The 21711-nt window shown below is 45.3% G+C and overlaps 1 protein-coding gene across 2 annotated transcripts in view; it reads left to right on the top strand.

The window, feature by feature from the left end:
• The window catches only part of MTUS2 (microtubule associated scaffold protein 2), a 575343-nt gene that overhangs the window by 377571 nt on the left and 176061 nt on the right, over positions 1–21711 (top strand). For both annotated transcript variants that reach the window (XM_086714439.1, XM_086714450.1), the window contains exon 5: positions 21090–21251. In XM_086714439.1, coding sequence (XP_086570565.1) covers positions 21090–21251 — 162 coding nt within the window. The remainder of the gene's footprint in view (positions 1–21089; positions 21252–21711) is intronic.

Below are 21711 nucleotides of genomic sequence, written 5' to 3'. Positions count from 1 at the left end.
ATTGTAGTTTACATTTCGTTTGACTATGTCTTCCTAGTTTGAAAAACTATTGGTCAGCGTTGGCCTCGCTAGTCTCCAGATGAACAAGTTGGAGACGATGTTGGAAAATTTCTTAGTGAAAGAAATTCTAATACCAAGAAATTCTAATTTTTTTTAATGTTTTTTTAAGTTTACTTATTTTAGACAGAGAGAGAGAGCACACAAGCAGGGGAAGGGCATAGAGAAAGAGGGAGACACAGAATCTGAAGCAGGCTTTAGGCGCTGAGCTGTCAGCACAGCCCGATGCAGGGCTCAAACCCATGAACTGTGAGATCATGACCTGAGCCGAAGTCGGATGCTCAACCGACTGAGCCACCCAGGAGCCCCCTCTAATTGTTTTATTGTCCATGAATTCCAGTTTCACACCTACTTGTGAAAAAAAAAAAATCCTCAGTGCTGAGATGATGTGAGAGCCCTATAGACCTAGCAGACGGTCTGTGTGGACCGAGCTTTAATCTCCAGGGCAGCACAGATAATGTCAGCGTGTGTCTCACGGTGTGTGTTCATCAGACATGCGGTCACGGATTCTCTTGAACTTCATGAGATGCTCCCTCTTTTCACTGACCATTCTAAGTGGAAAGGAAAAAGAAGAACGTGACTAGATGGTGATTTATAATTTAAAGGTGTGTGTGAGGCTGTGTCAGAAATTGCAGAGAGAACACCAGATCTTTCGGCCCAGTTAGTACGAACCACACGATTCGGTATAAAATTAACACCCAAGCTCTGCACTTAACTCGGGTGAGTCTCTTAATATCACTCAGCCTTGGCTTTCTCACCTGTGAAACTGGGATAATGACGCCTACCATCTGGGGTGTTCTGAGGCTTTTTGGTTTGCTTGTATGTTTTTAATTGTAAAATATGCATAACATAAAACTTACCAGTGTAGCCATTTTTAAATGTACAGTTCAGTAAAATTAATTATATTCATACTGTTCTACAACCATCACCACCATCCATCTCCAGAACTTTTTCATCTTCCAGAGCTGAAACTCTGTCCTCATTAAACCCTAACCCCACCCCTTTGCACATGCTCCCCTATCTGCCTGAATGCTTCACACCCTATTCACTTAGCTAACCTCATCCCTCACATTTCAGTGTAAATGTGGCTCTTGCAGAGTCTTTCCAGACCTTCCCCACCCTCAGATTAGGCTAGAATTTATAGTTACTCTTTTCCAAAATCTCTCGTACTTTTACTCCATAGGCTTTACCATTTCATTCATCCATTCAAGAGATATTTAACAGATGTCTTCTATGAGCCAGGCCAGGTTCTAGGTGCTTGAGATGTATCAGTGAGCAAAATAGAAAACATCCCTGCAGACTTACATTCTAATAGGATGAGCCCCACCCCACCCCCAAATAAGTACATAAACATATAAACCCAGAAATGCTATCACCTGTTAGAAGGCGAGCCAGGCTCTAGAAAAGAAACAGAGCACATAGGGAATTTGGGTGGAGACAAAGTTGGGGGGGGGGGGGGGGGGGGGTTGGGTTGTAATTGTGTCCACCTGGGAGTAATTTCAAGCATTATTGTATGTGTAATGTCTTCCTTGCTGTATGTTTGGTTCCCCTGAGTCTTGTATTCTGTGGTCTTCCCCAGGCACAGAGGAGGGTCTATGGAATGAGATGAACGAGGGAGCGAATGAATGAGTAAACAAACAGCAAACATGAAGCCAGAGATAGAATGGCTTGGACCCAGACTGTGGGATGGAAGGGAAGAACGGATTCGGGAACTATTTTATGCAGGAACAGGCAGAAGTATTTGGCAGTCCGGTTGACTTGACGTGCTGTGGTTAAGTCTTGGTGGCACTGAGGGTTCCTCTCTGGAAGACTGGGGCCACGTGCCCACTGGCTGCTGCTTTGGGGAAGCTAGACACGTCAAAAGTGCTTAGCCTTCTCCGCATTTCATTAGCAGGGGCAGTGGGATTTTCCTTCTGAGAAGAATTTTCCAGTCCCACTCCGGTTTGAAAGTAAGTGCCTCTTACCTCTTCTAAACGTCCAATCCATTTAGCTTTCTGTGTCTGCACCAGTGATTCCTTCCCTGTGACAAGAAAATAGAGGAGCACTTCGCGGAATATGAAAACACTGCCAGCTCGTATTACCTCCACGTCCCCTCACTCTGCCATGTTTTCAACTTTTTGTACCGTTGATCCCGAAACATAAAACTGCCCGCTGAGCCAGGAGTCAAACCATGTAATCACAGGCTACTTGCTTTCCTCTTGCTCCCTCTTTCCCCTGTTCAGTGGTTTTATTTTTTTTCAACGTTTATTTATTTTTGGGACAGAGAGAGACAGAGCATGAACGGGGGAGGGGCAGAGAGAGAGGGAGACAAAGAATCGGAAACAGGCTCCAGGCTCCGAGCCATCAGCCCAGAGCCCGACGCGGGGCTCGAACTCACGGACCGCGAGATCGTGACCTGGCTGAAGTCGGACGCTTAACCGACTACGCCACCCAGGCGCCCCAATGTGGTTTTAAAGTTATAATACCCATGGCCCATGCCTCCACTTGAAAAGTTGTGGGGTTTTTTTCCACAAAATTGCTTACTTGAGTTAAATATGGTCTTTGCTTTTTTTTTTCCCCCCCTGTGAGATGCCAAGTTCTGAGTGTCCCCTAGCTTACCAGCGAAATGATTTCTGTTCCCTGTGTACCCTTGCATCGGCATTAAGCTGTTCCCAGGTGAATATATTCTGAATTTAACCACCATAATTGCACACATAGCTAGAGGCACATGTAAGCAGAACCGGTAAAGGGAACCACATCTCTGGAGCCGAGTGGAGACAGAAGGGACGGGGTGAGGCAAGGATAGGGGATAAGCACCCCCCCCACCCCCACCCCGGGGCCTTTGTTTGGGGGATTAATCCTGGGGCTTTTTCATTTCCAATAAGATTAAGTCAGGATTTCCTTCCTCTGTTAGATGAGTTTTATTAGGATTGCCTGCAGCCCCCCTCCGGTCCATCTGTCAAACTGTCATCCCAGAATTGGAATTCTGACTGTTTCCACACATGGGTAAAAAAGAATGCACCCATATTCATCATTGGTTCTAAATTTCTTCTGGATAATTTGACGACATGGTTCTGTGATGGCTATATACTTTGTCTAGAAGATCAGATCAAAGGCCAAGTGACACTGTAAGAAATTCAAGACATCTCTAAGGACCAAATTTTTAAAATCCTAGGATTTACCCTTTGGGATCTGAAGAAGGCAGAGGAGCACAGGTCCACGATGTGTGGAATCACAACTGCTGTCTGGGAGGCAGAGCATCTGTTAGCTGTCAGCCTGAGCCCAGAGCCAGAGGCGGGAAGAGGAGGAGAACTCCAGGTGCGGGCAGTGAGATAGCTGGATGGAGAACCCATAGCTGCCAGGCCCAGCCACCTTCAGTTTCTGTGCAGGCTGTGTTGAACTGTTCAAAGAACTGGGACTTTGGGGTCAGACAGATCTGAACGTGAATGCTAAATCTGCATATATGGCCTTTGTTGTTTTTTTTTTTTTTTTTTACTTATTTTTGAGAGAGAGAGAGAGAGAGAGAGACAGAGAGAAAGAGACAGAGCACAAGCAGGGGAGAGGCAGAGAGGGGGAATCACAGAACCCGAAGCAGGCTCCAGGCTCTGAGCTGTCAGCATGGAGCCTGATGCAGGGCTCAAACCCACAGACTGTAGACTGTGAGATCACAACCTGAGCCAAAGTCAGACGCTTAACCGACTGAGCCACCCAGGAGCCCCCACATGTATTGCCTTTGTAATGTGACGTGGTTCAAACTACCCAGCCTTAGTTTCTCTTTTTGCAAAATGAGCAGATGACGTGTTGAGTTTATCCATGTAGGTGCTTAATAAGAGTGTGTGACAGGCATTAGCCCTTCAGTTAATATTGGCTCCTGTTTCTTCCAGGCTTTGGTGGCTGGGCAGTGACAGGCCTTCTCTTGGAAGGGGACTGGAGCATTAGCATAGTATCAAGCCATAAATCGGAAACGAAATGTTCTTGTTGGGTGTCCCAGCTGTGTACAGAGTTTATCAAGGTGGTAGTCAGGGGCAGTGAACAAGGGAGAGCCGAGCGATAGTAGGGCTGTGTCTTTGTGTCTGCCAGACAGCCACTCTGGAGCAGGAATCTGGTGGCCAACGCTGGGACATCTGGTCCTGAGCCAGCTTCCCTGGGAGGCACAGTGGTCGGTATTGAGGCATTGAAGAGGACCTTGGTGCCGGCTCTCGAAGGAGGAGGTCAGTGAGCCTGAGCCCCAGCGCTGACGGCTCAGGGTAGGAGGGACTGCCGCGAGGGCCACTGCTGGGCCTGGACAGGGGGTGAAGAAGGAAGTACCTTTTATTGTCACCATTATATTTTCCTTACCAAGGTCTTTTTCAGATCTGTACTCATATGTGGCTCTGAGAATGTCTTGAACAGAATAGACCGGTATTTCATTTGCTAAAACCAGAGAAGGAAATAAAGAGAAGACTGAATTCCGGTGTTTCAAAATGTGTGACACTTTGCAAAAAACAAACAGTACCTCCACTGTGGAGGGACATGTAGGTCATTTGTGATTGCCATGATCTGCTCCAGTCTTAATCGATTCTAAACTGGCTTTGTCTATAGCGAAATGAACTTTCCTCACACTCACTCAGGATCCTATCGTGACTTAGCGTCGGTCCAAATCAGGGCTCCTGAGCACATGGTAGCCCATTAAAGACTTATGCCAGCCAGTATTTTCAGACCAGTGATCCTGCTTCCACATCTCTCACCTGCTTCTAAACGTTTCCTCCCTGAAGTTGCCTTCTTCCCATGAGGCTCTCGATCATTATTCCAGAACAGTTGACGTACCCTAGTAGTATTTACAGTGGGTGTTACTTCACTGTGACCCTGGGCCCATCTCACTGATGTACTGAAACAGCTACAGATTAGCTTCTTGACTCTGGTCTTGTCCCGGTCAAACCCATGTTCTGTCTCCACTACTGTGGTGATCTTTCCAAAAATGAACACCCGACCATGTCATTCCTTTGATGAAACCCTTCGGTGGCTTTCTGTTGTCAAACTCCTTAACACTACCATGTAGCAAGTCCAAGTGTAGATAGGTGTGCAGAGGGCTTTAGTATGTCAGAGCAAGTTGGTAGGACCATTGTCTGCAGCCTGCCCAGAATGCTTTACTACAGTTGTAATGCCCGAGCTGCGTTTTCAAGAATGAAGCAGAGTTCACCTGGTGGGAGGGAGTGAGAAAGGCATTCTGGATAGAAAGAACCACTTATTTCAAGGCAACAAGGCCAAAAAACAACCCAGCATGGCATATTCACAGCATGATAACTAGTCCAGTGTTGTTGGGCCATAAGATGCAAGGAGGGGGTGGCCCTTGAACTCCTGAGGAGCTTGGATTTTACTTTATAAGAGGTGAGGAATCATTGAATGGTTGGAAACTGGGGAATGGTTAGCTTTGTGTTTTACAACGAGGAGGATGGCAAGGAGACTAGAAGAGAGAAAGAAGGTAGCCTTCACTGGATATCTGCTGTGTGTCAGGAAGTCTGCTAGATGCTTTATCTAGATTATTTAAGTTTGTGCTAGAACCCATTTTACAGATGAGGAAACTTACGTTCAGAAACATTGAGACGTTTCTCTGAGACTGTCTGGTCTATGTGTGCTCTCTACTAGGATTGCCAGCTTCAGGGGGTCAGCGTTGCCTCCGCAAGTCCATGTGGGGCACCGTGGCTGAGGTGGTCCTGCTCTGTCCCTGCCTCTTCTCCTCAGGCCACCTCCACTCTGTAGCAGGCTGGACTAGCTGATACACTAGTAGTCTGTAGGGCTTTGCCTGTTGCCACCTTACCACCAACCTACCCACTTAAAAAAATACCTACTTATTAGCTCTCATATGACAGAGTAGAGTTCTCTGCTCAAGGTCTCAAAGACTGAAATCAAAGTGTCCAGGGGCACCTGGGTGGTGGCTCAGTCACTTGAGCATCCAACTTCGGCTCAGGCCATGATCCCACAGTTCGTGAGTTCAAGCCTGCCCTGGGGCTCACGGCTATCAGTGCAGAGCCTGCTTCGGATCCTCTGTCTGCCGCGCCCCCCCCCCCCCCACCACCACCACCTCTCTCTCTTTCTCTCTCTCTCTCTCAAAAATAAATAAACACTAAAAAATATTTTTTAAAAAAAGTATGCAGAGAGCTGAGTTCTCATCTCCCAGCTCTGGCAAAGAATCCACTTCCCAACTCATGCAATTGTTGACAGAACTTACTCCTTTGCAGGTATAGGACTAAGGTCCCCCTCTTCTTGCCAGCTCTCAGTCAGGAACTACCCTCAGCAACCAGAGGCTGCCCTCATTCCTTGCTCCAGGTTCACTCCACCTCCAAGCCATCAACAATGTATTGAGCCCTTGTCATGCTTTGAGTCTCTGACTTTTTCTTCTGCCTCCAGCTGGAGAAAACACTGTGCTTTTAAAGGGCTCGTGTGATTAGGTCGGGCGCACCGAGATGATCTCCATTTCCTAATGGCAAATGTGCCATATAACATAACCTAGTCATGGGAGTAGACTCTATCACATTCACCATCCTGGGGATTATGCAGGGAATGCACTCCAGGGACCAGAGGTCTTGAGAAACGTCTTAGAATCCTGCTCACCATGCACACCTTGATTAAATTTATGGTCAGAATTTGCCACTATTTAAAAAACAAAAAAATGAAGTGGCCCAGGGTTTTGTCCCTATCTGCTGTCTAGCACTTCCCCAGAAGCCTCCTTAGGGAAGGAGACCTTGACAGGTGTTGAATTTCATAAATATTTTAGGGAACAATTTATTCCATATCTGGCTTAAGCCCCAAGGCTGCAGACTGGCCCATCCTTTCCTTTCTGAGTGCACAGCCTATGGTGTCTTACCATTCAGGCTGGAAAACAAAGAAGGTTCCAGCCATTATTCCCCATACCTACCTGGCCCACGGCTACTGACCCTTAATTAAGGTGAAGCTTTCTCAGGATTCTGTTTTCTTCAGCTGTATGTTATGACTAATGAAGAATCCAGCTTTTACTATTGGTTAAAATGTTTCCTCTTATAAACCTTAATTTATGAACTTTAAGCTCCATGAATAATATTTATACTTGGTCTTCTATTTACAAACATTCTTCGGTTTTCTAGATCTTTTTTTAACCACAAAAACAAAAAGTTTAAGGGAACTCATCAGCTAGCTGGTCCTTGCTCGGTTGGGGGCTGACATGGAGAGAAGGCATGATTGTGTGCTGACAGCGGGGCCCAGCGCAGATGGTGGGATGCCCAGCCCCCCAGAGATGCAGGGAGACGCTGGGTGTTTGTCTGTGCCTGGTGGGCACCCTCACCATTCTGTAGCACAAGACTGTTGTGCTACAACACAGTAGCACAAGTCCTCTGTTGGAGGACTCAAAGAGGGGGATAGGAGTATGCACAAGAGTTGAAGCTCATGGGGGCACAAGCTGGGTGTCAGAGATTCCTAAATTCCAGAAAGCAAGAGACAGGCCTGGCTTCCCTGCCTCGGGGTCTAGTGTGGAGGCTGCTGGCACCTTCCACAAGGGATTTCCCTGTGGAAAGTGGCCAACTGAAATCTTTGCTTGCATCTCACAAGATTTGAAGGCTTTAAAGAGGTTATAAAGTACATTTATTAGGTTGTTTATGATAATTTGCAAAAACAGTTTGGATGATGTTTGCTTGAATGATCTTATGATAAGTTTTTAAATAGCAGAGATTTTTTTTGGCATGAATGATGTTGGAGACAGCAGGAACCAGACATAGCTTAACCCATAAAAAAGAATGGAACTAGGACTTGCAATTTTTGAAATTTTGTATTAGAAAAGACTTTCAGGAAGAGGATTGTGTTCCTAAACTAAGGAATGAGCATGTTTTTCAGAACCATGGAGAGGGGAGTCTGCCATTTATTTAGTGCTTACGGTGCATGAGATATGATACACATGGTCTGATGGTCCCAGTGGTGGTTGTTCCTCTGATGTTACAAAGGAGGACACAGATGAAAAAAGGTAATGGCTGACTCAGGACTGCCATGTTCTCAATGCTGTAGCAGCACCTCCCCTGGGGTTCAGTGACCGTGGTCCCCTTTCATCCAAGGCAATAGCCAGAAACACACAGGCAGTCATAGGAAAGAAAAGGAGAACTCTGTTTCTTTTGTTTTGTTCTGTAAGTCCAGCAATTTTAATGCTTTAAAAAGTGTTTATTTCTTAGTGGGATTCTAATAAGGAGTGACGTCCTCTCTATTCAATAACCATGATGATTTAAACTCCTCAAAGAGCATCACCATCTGTCTCCTATTGGGGTTTCCCCCATGCAATTTCTTTTTTTAAGAAAATACTTTTTTAAAAATATTTGTTTATTTTTGAGAGAGATAGAGTGTGGACAGGGGAGGGACAGAGAGAGAGAAGGAAACAGAATCTGAAGCAGGCTCCAGGCTCTGAGCTGTCAGCACAGAGCCCAGCGCGGGGCTTGAACCCACAAACCGCAAGATCATGACCTGAGCTGAAGTCAGATGCTTAACTGAGCCACCCAGGTGCCCCCAAGAAAATAAATTTTTTAAGTTTTTTAATTTATTTTGAGAGAGAGAGCATGCACGTGTGACCGGGGTGGGGGGGGGAGGGCAGAGAGAGAGGAGAGAGAGAGAACTCCAAGCACGTTCCATGTGCAGAGCCTGATGTGGGCCTCAAACCCATGAACCATGAGATCATGGCATGACCTGAAATCAAGAGTCAGACGCTTAACTGACTGAGCCACCCAGGTGCCCCTCCCCATGCAATTTCATTTGAAATCAGTTGCTATTTATGTTCTCAAGATATTTTTATTTGGACTTTAGTACAGCAACTGGGGATTCAAGGTTTTGGACTGAGGCCGTCAGCATCAGGAAGATTTCAGTCCAGCTTCTCAATCTTGAATGCAATTGATCAGAGAAATATACATGAAAAGCAGGTGAGCTTTGTTAAAATACTCTTAAATATCAAAGACAGTGTATTCATACAGTTCTCATTGGCCTAAAGGGTTAACCAAAAATTTCCAATCAAAAGTTATTAAAGAATTAGCTGTCACGCTAACCCAGCAGGATTTTAGATATTACTAATTTCGTCTTCCACCAAGACAGGTAAGTAGTATATTTTGCCTAAATGTTTTAGTCTTTCAGCTAGAGCAGTGGTTCTCAACTGGAGATGGTTTTTGTCCCTGGAGGATGTTTGGCAATGTCTGCAGACATTTTTTGATTGTCACAGTACAGGGATGGGCAGGGAGAGAAAGTGCTATTGGATCCAGTGGGTAGAGACCAGGGATATTGCTAAGCATCCTACAATCAATGCACAGCAAAGACTCCCCTGGTCTAAGATGTGGACAGTTCTGTTGAAAACTCTGGGCTAAACAGAAAGTGCCCTGAGGTTGTTGAGAGACACAACCGGCATGTTGAAAGAGGGGGGGAAAAAAGGAAGATGGCTATCCTCACGGACCCTGAAGGGAGAGAGGGAGTTTTCTAGCTCCAAGGAGGAGGGAGAAAATTCTTGGAGTCCAGGTGTTGAATATTATGGTGCTTGCCAACACACCTCCTTAAAGCCACTCTGCTGTTCATTTCCCAAGAGGCTCTTCAGTTACTTCTCCCTGAAAGGTTTCATATTCCCCAGATGCTACTAGGTAGAAATGGTTCTTTTGGGGGCGCCTGGGTGGCTCAGTCGGTTAAGCATCCGACTTCAGCTCAGGTCACGATCTCGCGGTCTGTGAGTTCGAGCCCCGCGTCAGGCTCTGGGCTGATGGCTCGGAGCCTAGAGCCTGTTTCCAATTCTGTGTCTCCCTCTCTCTCTGCCCCTCCCCCATTCACGCTCTGTCTCTGTCTCTCTCTCTCTCTCAAAAATAAATAAACTTTAAAAAAATTAAAAAAAAAAGAAATGGTTCTTTTGAAGAGTGCAAAAACTCCTGGCTAGATGGAACAATCCGGCTCCTTCCAGCAGTCCCTACAGTGTGTGTAAATATATGGGAGAGGAGGTTGGGTCTCAGTTGCAGTGAGCCACTTTTCGGCATTGGATTTGGTCTCTCCTGGTTTGAACTTGGGTTGCTACCAAACTGGGGCTCACTAAAGCAGTGTTTGACATGGAATAATCCATGAGACCCTCAGGTGCCTCGAAGCAGCTAATTAAATCCGTGACACAAAAAAGGCGACTACAATAGAGCACAAAATCTGAGCTGTAGAAATGGAACACCTAAACTTTCTTATTGCTCTATTAATAAAAGCTGATACAGAAGCCCTTGATCATTTCTATCATTTCTTACACCGTACTAATAACTTCAGCAGAATTTAAATTGAGTTCAAATCAGATGCGCTTATCTTTTAACAACTCCCATATTAAGTATATAATTAAAATGCTCCAGTTTAAATATTTTCCCCAAGGTATTAACTACTAAAAGATTCACACAGTGATGAACCAGGGCGTTCAGGGACGGTGGCTCAAGCTTTTAAGCACTTCAGATAGGGAAAAGGGATTTGTTACAACTGGACTAATTGATATAAAAAAGGAATGGAAAAAGTTGCTTTTAATTACCCAAAAGTCTCTCGATATGTCATATATTAGCCCTCGGTCTTTTAAGTAACTAACCTCCATCAATATTTGACGATGTCCTCTCCTTTGCGAATGTGCCTTGGTAAATATTAAAGAGAATTTCTCATTAAAAGTAAGCTTTAAGTCATTTATGTGCTGGGAGCTCAGAAGTCCTAGGCTGGGTGATGCTGGCTTTCACCTTCCTTGGTTACTTCTGTGATTTTAAGAGAGATGGTTTTATTACCCCTGACCTTTGCTTTCTTTGTTAACCAGCTGGGTCTTTCGTAGAGTAGCTCTGTTACCTAGAAGGGAGTTGAGAAGATACTATACAGAAGGTGGCACTTAACCAGGCTTTGAAGGACCGATAGACTGGCCCACATTCCAGACTGTCGCAGATCGCTCAGATGGGGAACCAGGGGTCACATTCACCAGGCCTACGTTTGTAAAACTATGAATCTCATTTTATCAGCTCACCTGCACCCATATTCCCCCTACTTCCTGAGAAGAAATAGGAAAGAGGACCCTCTCTGCTGTGTATTAGTATGGACTCCAGAAGGAGAAGGTGAAGCTTTTCTGGAGTGCCTGGGGACAGCGGGGGGATAGAGAATTGGGGGGACAAAGGTATTTTTCTTCTCCTGTGATGATTTAGTCGTGATGGCTGTCAAAAGAACAAAACATGGGGGATTATGCCTAGTCCCGGGGCCCTGGGGAGACTGTCTGCTGGAGCCTTAGGAATGTGCGAAGGTGGAGGTTAGCCATCGATGTCCGCATTCATGACTTACAGATACCATCTGCTTCTGCAAGTGAGAGGGAGGGTTAGGGAAGTCTCAAGGGTATTTCCACAGGGCTCGCATGGAACAGGATCTCCTAAAAAGCGGTGCCATTTGGTGTCATGTGGGCTAGATGGGGAGCTCGAAGAAATTCGCTGATAAGAGAGCTTCTTCTACAGATGCTGATGATCCCGCTGTTGATGACAACTAGCGTTTACTGGATACGAGACACTTTGCAAAGGGCTTTCTGTGCACTTTCTCATTTAATTCTCAGATTCACAGAGGGCCAGTAAATAAATAAGCCATTTCCTAAAAGAGGCTTAATTAAATTTGCAAAGAGATTATTACTAGTAAGTTTCAAATCTGGTATTGAATTTGGGAAGAGCCTGTGGTGTCATGACTAGGCTATGTATGGTACTCTTCTTCTTCTTCTTCTTCCTGTTATCTTACTGCCAAAGCCCAGCCAGAAGAGCTCAGGAGCTGAGGTCCCTGCAGCAGGAATCCAGGAAGCTCCTGTGGACCTAGAGGGATCCTTTCCCACCTAGCCCCTGACCTCCAGAAGTGTGCCCTGCCCCCTCATAAGGATGCTGAGTGTATGAGGATGTGTCCTCTGGTCTAGGGCTGGAATAGGTTACTGGCCTCCTGGAGTGCTGTGTTGAGAAAGACTCTGAGGCCACCTCCTGGCTTAGTAAGAAGTTAGCACTTGCTCTAGGTCAGTAGGGAGTAGTGAAATGTACGCTGTATGTCTTTCTTTCCTTAGGACTTAGGCTACTGGGGAAAGATGGATATAGAAGGAACCATCGTTCTCTAGAGCTTCCTCGTTAGAGCCAGACCCCCAGAAGTGATCCCAGTTAAAGCCTTGGAAAGATAGGAAGCCACAAGGGATGGGTGGCTGGAAAAAGAGGGAGGAGGGGATAGGCTGATGGGGCTGATGGGCTTCAAATGAGGCTCCGTGTTGGGTGAGTGGGCAGACCTCAGTGATACCGTTCACCGAGTGCTTATATGTGCCACATGCTATTCTGAACACCTTATTCTAAACATGTAATAACTGTCATAATATGACAACTCTAGTTAGTAGGTACTGCTGTTATCCCCGCCCCCCCCCACAATTTAAAGATGATGAAATGAGGCACAGAGAGGGTAAACAACTTGTCCAAAGTCAGACAACTAGTAAGAAGTGGCTCCAGCATTTGAACCCAGGTGGTCTTAACCACTTAACCGTTAGCCTCTCAAACTTTATCAAACCCAGAGATTAACGCTTAAGGTGAGACTAAAAATTTGCAATGCGATCTAGAGAAGTATTAGGTAAACGGTACCCTCTCTTGGGGAGAAGGGTAGTGGTGCTTAGGCAGAAAGACAAAAAATGTTAACTTAAAGGAAAGTGTTTCCATTTGAATATGGTCTACATTAGTTACAGGTGTACAACACAGTGATTTGACAAGTTTATACATTTTGCTGTGCTTGCTCACCACAAGTGCCACCACCACCTGTCCCCACACCACATTATTCCAATACCATTGGCTTATCCCCTGCGTTGTGCCTTTCATCCCCGTGACTTGATCATTCCACACCTGGAAGCCTGTACCCCCTACTCCCCTTCACCCATTTTTGCCTAAGCTCCGATTTTTGTCTTTCTGTTTGTTTTCAAAAATGCTCAAAGCCCACCATACCACACCATAGACAACCCCTGCCCTTTAAACAACAAATGCCCAACGTGGCCATGCTCAGTGCGACTACATTCACAGGAGCCGTTGGGGCGAGCATGGAGCTTTTTGAGAGCCTGCGGGCTCAGAAGTTGGGAAAAAGAAGCGTCTGTGACAGGAAGCCCTGGCCATGGGACACATCAGCACCGAGTACTTTGTTCGTTCCTACAGTGTTTCTCGAGCACAGCCTTGATTATGGCAGAGCAGGAAGTGCCCTGGGGAATCCTGCCTGCAGTTAGTTTTTACTGTTCTTGATGCGGGAGGTAAGGCGGGAAAGCTAGCTGGAACCAGAAAGTGGAAGAGCTTGAATGCCAGAGAGCATTGGTACTTATGGAAGACTGCATTGAAATGCTTGTGCTTTGGGAAGAATAACAAGGCACAGTGAGGAGGGTGAACTGAGTGTGGGGGGGGGGGGGGCAGGGAGGAGACCTGACACTATTGTCTCTCCAAGAAGTGCCAAGGGACAGACCCTGGGGGTAGGGGGTGGGGGAGGGGAGGCACAGGAGCAGAGAGGGGATTTAAATCTGAAGTCCAGAATGGAAACGGAAGCACAGTGACCTGCATTGGTTGATAAAAGGGAAAGAGAGATTCAAAGATGACTGTGGCACCCCATCCTAAGTTTGTAGAATAATGATGATGTCATTCATAAGAAAGAATAAAAGAGGTGAGGTGCTAGTGTGCAGCTGAGGGAAATGATTCAGTGTCACCCCTTCCAGGAGGCTGTCCCCAAGCACCCATTCTCCTTCACCCTTGAGATTCCCTCTAGCTCTGCCCCTTGGCGTTTCTGTCTGGGAATGTGTTTGGGGTGTGAGTTTCCCCCCCCCCAGCCCCCGCCACCGGAAGGTATATGAGGGCTGGACCATGCTTGTCCTGGGACCCCTGCCTAGTGTAGAGCCTGGAAGGCTTAGTCTACTTCCTTTTGACAAAGAAATAGCCTTGCTGAAATCGTAAGAGAGCGGGTTTCCTTTAGCTCTTTGAGGCACAAAATGAAACATACACCTGGGTTAAAATATGCAGGAGGTGGGAAATAAACATTCAGTTGGTACTTTAATAATTAAACTCAACTTTGCCACCAGGTGATAACTGCTGCTAAATCAATCAAATATGCATCAAGTAGGCAATCGTGCAGCCAGAACATGATACAACTTGATTGCCTGGAATTGTTTAAAAAAAAAAAAAAAAAAAAAATCAGCGAAGAGAGTAGTATGATCATTATAATATGTATAAATATCCAAAACCAATGAAACATGTTACTTAAAGTTTGGCTGTAATGCCCTGATAGTATTAATAACGGCTTTGCTTTTCTTCTACAGCCTTCCTTTTAAGAACCTCATTCTGGTCTGGTTAGTGTCTGTCCCTCATTGCCGTCCTTTCTTCTTTTTAAGATTCAGGTTAACTTCTTGGCATTCCAATGGGTGAAGTAGGGAAAGAGCACATTGGAATATGGATCAGAAGCCCTAACATCTCATCCTGACCTCAGCCGTAGCCAGAGTCACCCTTGCGAGAAGGTTGAATAGGTACCACCCGTTTCTTGGCAGGGGAGCGCCAGGTATCCTAAACATTCACACTTCCTCCTCCCAGTGCCTGCCTTTAGTGCAGCCTCTTCTGGCCTGAATTGCATGTGTCTTCCACTGTCTGTCCTGTAGGACCGGAGTAGATCAGATATACACCCGATTTTGTGAGAGTAGATGAGAAGTGTGAAGGGGGTTAGGGAGGGATTAGGTATCATCCTCCTCGTGTGGGAACTTGTACAAGAGTATATCACCCGGAGCACCGACACCACATTGCGATCCCACCAGTGATGTGTGGAAGGTTCCAGTTTCCCCACGTCTCCCCCGGCTTGGCTATTGTCTGTGTTTTTTATTATAGCCACCCTAGTGGGTTTACAGTGGTTTCTTTGGTTTGCGTTTCCCTAGTGTCTAAAGATGTCGGGCATCTTTTCATGTGCTTATTGGCTATTTGTATATGTTCTTCGGAGAAATGTCTACTCAAATTCTGTGTTCATTTTTAATTGAATTATTTGTCTTTTAATTGTTGAGCTATAGATCTTTATTCTGGATCCTAGACCTTTATCGGATAAGTGATTTGAAAATATTTTCTTCAATTCTGTAGGCTGTCTTTCCTCTTTACTCATAGTGTCCTTTGATGCACTAAGGCTTTTATTTTGATGAAATCTTATTATCTATTTTTTTCTTGAGTTACGTGTGCTTTAGATGTTATATAAGAAATTATTATCTAGCCCCAAGGTCATTAAGATTTACATCTATGTTTTCTTCTAAAAAATGTCTAATTTTAGTGCATACATTGGGTCTTTAATCCATTTAATTTTTTTTAACGTTTATTTATTTTTGAGAGAGACAGAGTGTGAGCGGGGGAGGGCAGAGACACAGGAAGACACAGAATCCGAAGCAGGCTCCAGGCTCTGAACTGTCAGCACAGAGCCCCATGTGGAACTTGAATCCATGAACTACCAGATCACAACCTGAGCTGAAGTCGGATGCTGAACCGGCTGAGCCACCCAGGTGCCCTGATCCATTTTAAATTAGGTTTTGCATATGGTGTGAGGTAGGCGTCCAACTCCATGAAGATTTGATAGACTTGATCCACCAGCTCAAGGATGTAAGTAAGCACTGTGGGTAATGAACTCTAGGAGCCGTCCTGGACGGAGAGGAGAGCAATCACTTTCTTCTAGGATTTAGTGCTGACTAAGCATAGTTGTCCTGGTGGTTTAAAGAGAAAAATACAGTGCAATTAGGTTTATAAATTCAACTGGACCCAGCTCGATCCTGTAACCATGCAGAACATACACCTTGCAAATTCTCACACTCTAATGAAGGCGATCTTACCTTCCAAGCAGGAAGTGGATGATATGACGATTTGGATATCTGCAAAAGATGGCCACCATCCAGCAGTGAAATAGCAGGCTTTTGTCCTTTAGTTACTGCAATCAGGGGAACACCTGCAGACTTCAGTGGTGATAACATAACAAGTCCAGGGAGTGCCAGTGGCATTAAAAAAGGAACGGATTGAGAAGAATAAGCTGGCAACTCACAAAGTTAAGAATGGCACAGGGAGATTCCCTTGATGACGTGTGATTGTTTACGAACAACGTTACCTTTTCTCCCTGCGTCGTACCCCTCACCTGGCATTTATTAGCCCTTGCTCTCCGTGGTCTCCTACATTTCTGCATGTCTCCTGAACAGAGGTATTGACAGCCCTACCCGCTAAATGCCGATGTTGCTTCAACTCCAAATATCCCCACAAATTTTGACCCTTAAGGAGTACTGCCACTGATGTGGTATTTGCTTTTTCATGGAACTCTGCCTTCTCTGTATCTCTCTCATCTAACACGCCACCCACGGTAGACTCGGAGGTCAGCGTATGTCTGCTGATCTTGAGTGAAATCTGTGCGCGTTCTTCCTTCGATCTGGTTGCAGTTCAGAAAAAAAGATTTAATTGTGTCTGTTGGAAATTCTGACCACTTTTCTTGGAACTTGACAAGTAGATTGTAGAATTGATATGCAAGAGAGAGAGTCAAGAATATTTGGGTCAAGACCCTTGTAAAGTGAACGAGCGGAATCGGAGGTACTTGTCTTGGACCGGTTCAGCGTGCCAGCCTTGTCTCACGCGATGGTAAATCAGTGTAGTATCAGGATCGTGAGAGACAAAGACATCAATGAAACAGAATATAGAGTTCAGAAATGGAGCCTCGTGAGGCAGAGTGGATAGGCGTTCACCAGATGATTTCCCTTTTCTCCTAGGCATAAACGGAGCTTACGTTCCCCAGCCAGTGGGCCCGTGGCAGAAGTGATGCACCCCACTTCTAGGCCTGACCCATAAAATCCTTCCACGAACAATTCATTTTCTCCCCAGCTGCGTGTTAATGTCTCTTGAGAGACCCAGGGTAGGGCAAAAGCAGGAGATGGAAGGAGCCCGAGTCCCTGCCTGGAAGAGAGCTCCCCAGCACAGCGGATCATCCGGATTCCCTGTGTGAGATGATTCACGATTGACAGAGGAACTTCTGTTATGTTAAATGACTGAAATGTGGGGGTTGTTGGCTTAGTCTAACAATCAGGCCTGTATGGACGCTTGATACTCAACAGCTGGCAGTGAAGGGCCTGCCCAATGCACGGGGCTGGGATAACTGGCTGTCTATATAGAAACAGCAGGAACAAATTCCATCCCTACTCCATGCTCCATCCCAGATGAATTGATCTGAAGTTAAAAAAAAAGTTTTGGGGCGCCTGGGTGGCGCAGTCGGTTAAGCGTCCGACTTCAGCCAGGTCACGATCTCGCGGTCCGTGAGTTCGAGCCCCGCGTCGGGCTCTGGGCTGATGGCTCGGAGCCTGGAGCCTGTTTCCGATTCTGTGTCTCCCTCTCTCTCTGCCCCTCCCCCATTCATGCTCTGTCTCTCTCTGTCCCCCAAAAAAAAAAAAATAAACGTTGAAAAAAAAAAAATTAAAAAAAAAAAAAAAGTTTTAAGCCATTTAGAAGAATACACAGAAGAACATCTTTATTATCTCACGTGGAGAAGGAAAAGCTAAGATTCATAAGGTACCAATCAAGTGGAGAAAGAAAGATGGAGAAAATTTAAAATATATACCAATAAAGGATCAGTATCCAGAATATTAAAAAAAAAAAAAAACCTCCTCTATGTCATTTAAAAGGCAAAATAGTAGAAAAATGAGCGGGTGTCTTATAGAAGAAAAAACTTGAATAGCTAATAACTATATGAAAAACATGTTCCACCTCCCTGCCTCCCCGAGACCTATAAATTAAAACCAATGTCATCAACTAATGAAAGTCTGACAGTCACGACCTGTGGTGGGTGTGAATTGCAACAGGCAATTTTGGAAAGCCATTTTGAACATCTAGGAAAGTTGAACGTGCTTATGCCCTGTGTCCTAACAGTTTCTTTTTTTTTTTTTTTTTTTAACGTTTATTTATTTTTGAGACAGAGAGAGACAGAGCATGAACGGGGGAGGGTCAGAGAGAGGGAGACACAGAATCGGAAACAGGCTCCAGGCTCTGAGCTGTCAGCACAGAGCCCGACGCGGGGCTCGAACTCACGGACCGCGAGATCATGACCTGAGCCGAAGTCGGCCGCTTAACCGACTGAGCCACCCAGGCGCCCCCCTAACAGTTTCAGTCATGATGGAGCCAGCGATAGTCGGTATCTCTTAAGCGTGGTGTTCCTTTCTGTTCTTATTCTCACCGTTTCCTGGGTCTCAAGTCGCTCAACATATGTTTTAAGGACAATCATACTGGATCTCTTTAGTCTTACATGCTGCTGTTGCTGTCAGATTTATTTCAGTCCTTTCCTTCCTTCTCACAGAGAGCAGCCCATCTGATAGCAATCTCTGGATACTTGGCCAAGTCCTATGAAAAACTGATTGGCTGTAAGGACCGGCCGCTGAGTTGAAAACTAACCTGTGTGTGTTCATAACTGACACAGGAGGGTTCAGTATGCATGGACACCATTCTGTTTTCTTGTGCCCACTCTTGGCACTAACGTTTACAAATTCATTTCTGTTAGCTCTCTCCCTTCCCACAATAGCCCTATGAGGCCCATGCTCAGTATCCCCACTTATAGATGAAGAAACTGAAGTGCAGGGAGGTGGAAGAGGAGGAGATAATATCCACTCCCCTGGTTGTTCTGCTCCCCGGTCTGCACCATTTATCCAGGTGATAACCTCGATGGTTCAGGCCAGATTCGGGCTGGTTGGCCATGAGAGGACTGGATTAGACACATGAACCACTTCCACTGACTGAATCCTTTGGATCATTGTTCTGGCTTACACAAGCCGTTTGTTTATTTCCACGTGTTTCCTTCCTCTTAGCAAGCAGTGGTTTAATGTGGCCTGCATTGTGAAGCACCCAGAGCATTTATAGAATTCGGCAGTAATTCCCAAATTCTGCGTACTTTTCGCTTACTAAATAATGAGTCTTTAATTACTGGCTGACTTAAGCTGGTTTTCAAAGAGTGATGCTGTTGACTGCCAGCTGTATCCCACAATGGTGGATAAGAATAGTGTTCTATTTTATTTTATTTTACTTTCTTTTCTTTTTTTTTTTTTTTTCGTTAATTCAAGACCTCACTCAGAGGAGAGTACATCACCCACGTAGCTTCCTTGACACTTTGTTCTTCAAACAGATGAATTACTTCCCAGCCTGGAAGGCCGCCGAATCTCTAAGTTGACATGTTCTCTGAATAATAAATTTCACATAAGAGGATGATGCCAGGTGTAAGAGGGTTTGATGAAAGGACATTTGAACTTTACCAAAGATACAAAATATTTCCCTTCTTAAGAAACGTTAATGAGGAAAAGACCCTGTGAAACTTTTTATGTTCAATTCGGCTTCCAGTACACGTTTTAGTGATAGATTATTCGGGCAGTATGTCAGCAGTAGGCTAAACAGTAGATGACTCCAGGTGAAATATATCCAGTGGCTGAGCCCCCGCCTTCCATCTGAAATGTCCTACAAACCTCCAGACATCCTTTCTACAATTGGACTGGTGAGCTCATCGTATGGTTCAGAAGCTAAGACTTCTTGTAGGTGTGTGGCATCCCTTTTCCTGATGAAGTTTCTGGATTAATCATACGCTTCCTTTTCTATCTGATATTCAGGATACAGTGCAGATCCTTTTGGTGAAGTTTCGATGCATTTGTTGTTTGCGTAAATCAAAAGCATTCTCCTAGCCCTGTTTAGAACTATTTAAAACCTTGTGCCGACCTTAAAAGAGCTATAGGACGTAGGTTTTGTGCTGGGAAATAGCACATTCTTTATCTTTCCTTCTCGGATACACTTTTCTTTAGAAACAAAGCAAATCTCACGAATTTTAAAGAGACGTTCGGGTCTTCAGAGGGAGGAAAGCAGCAGTCTCTTACCCTAAGTGGGTGAATACAATTCCTGGGTGTTTCGAACACTGAAACCATTTGAATAATGTTATCATTTTTATGCAGACCCTATCTAAATAGAATGTTATGCCTATCCTTTTAAAATGATGAAAACAAAAAATTTAATCTTCTGCTAAAATTCTGTATAGTTCTTCCAGCTGTCATTGCATATTTTCCATGGTAGATGGTCACGTTTCTAACCGGATAGCTTAATTCCAAATGAGCTATAGTTCCAGTACATTCAGGCTCTGTTTCGTGGATTAGGGCTCACAGCTATACTCAGAGGCGTATTTAAAGGACTGATGCTTTCACAAGGATCGGATGGTGTTGTCATTGTCTTTAAGAGATTACAAATGCATAAACCATAGCAGTTTGGGGGAAGATCTAGAAGAAAACATGGGGCCACAACCACCTTGCGTATTTAAACCTGACACATGTCCCAATATGCCATATGCTCACAATGTCAGAGCAGTCATTCATAAACAAACTGTCCCGTAGACACAGAGTGTCTGTATTTCTGTGTTGGATGGCAAACTGAAATGACCAATAAGCGTCTTCTGCCTTTGCCGTCAACTAGGCTCTAATTCAGGGGCTTCGTATTTCGATGAGGCCTCAGCTTTCCAGAAAAAAAAGAAAAAAGCTTTGTGGATTTTGAGGAGATTCTCTGTGCCCATGGTCCTCACCCCTCTGTCTTCACCCCAAGCCTCTTGTTCTGAAGGTAAAATAACTTGGGTAGCAGGGAGTTCTGCACAAGCTCCTTGGACCAGCCGTGCACGTACGGGTCTGATTCTCACCTCTCCTGGGTCACTCACACTGGTTTTATCCTCTGTGAGTCACTAAATAAAGGTGTGTCGTATGCACATTATACAATTATACATCCACATAAGCAAATTGTGTGTGTCTGCACACAGGTGTAAAATCTTCAAAGGCTGCCCTTGTCTTTTATGGAGTCCCTTGCACAGAACATTGGAATGACAGGCTTTTCTCGGAGCCTAAAGGGAGCTCTTTTCCACATCTGGTCCCAGAGAAAGGCTTTTCAAGGCCACTCACAAAGAGTCAGGTCAAATTCTAAAGCAGATGACGGCGTTACGATTGGTTGGCAATTGCAAATGGCAAGGAGGGCCCAATCCATTTTTCATGAAGTTATAATTAACATCCTGTCTGCCTCCCACAGGGTCAACCTTTGGGAATGAAGACCAGCCAGCTCCGAAGGCGGCTCTGCCTTCCAAAGACGCACCCAAGGGGGCCAGCCGGGCGACCCCTCCAGCGTCCTCCAGTGTGACAACACCCCGCCGAAGTTTGCTTCCAGCGCCCAAATCCACATCTATACCCGCTGGTAAGACTGTGTGCCTCGGAGAAGCTCTACAGTGGAGTGCCTTTTCTGCCTTAAAAAGTCTTTTCAGACTCCCCATGTACATCAGTTATTTAGATGGGATGACAGATGAGTTTCAAATGGCATTTAAAATTAATAATAACAATAATACCACTATTTTCAAGGTACTTTCACGCATTCCTGTGTTTAAATTCTCACAGCTTCCTCTCGCTCCTCTCCAGACTCTTAACCCATTGAATCACACAGTTTTGTTTGGGGGGAAAAAACCAAAACAACAACAAAAAACAAGAATCAAGCTATTTTAAGCCGATTGGCATTTGGCTCTGGAGGCCCATAGGACCAAACTTCTGACTGCTCCTCTGGGAGTGAGTCATGGAACCCTACGGGAGCCGCTGCCTCTAGAAGGATCTGAGAGCTCCCTTCCCCTCTGGCTCCAGGCTCATGCCACCAAAGCTGGAATCCA

This window comes from Puma concolor, chromosome A1 (assembly GCF_028749965.1).
Source record: "Puma concolor isolate L17-30 chromosome A1, mPumCon1.1.hap2, whole genome shotgun sequence".
Lineage (NCBI taxonomy): Eukaryota > Metazoa > Chordata > Mammalia > Carnivora > Felidae > Puma > Puma concolor.
This window is presented reverse-complemented; position numbering and strand designations above follow the sequence as displayed.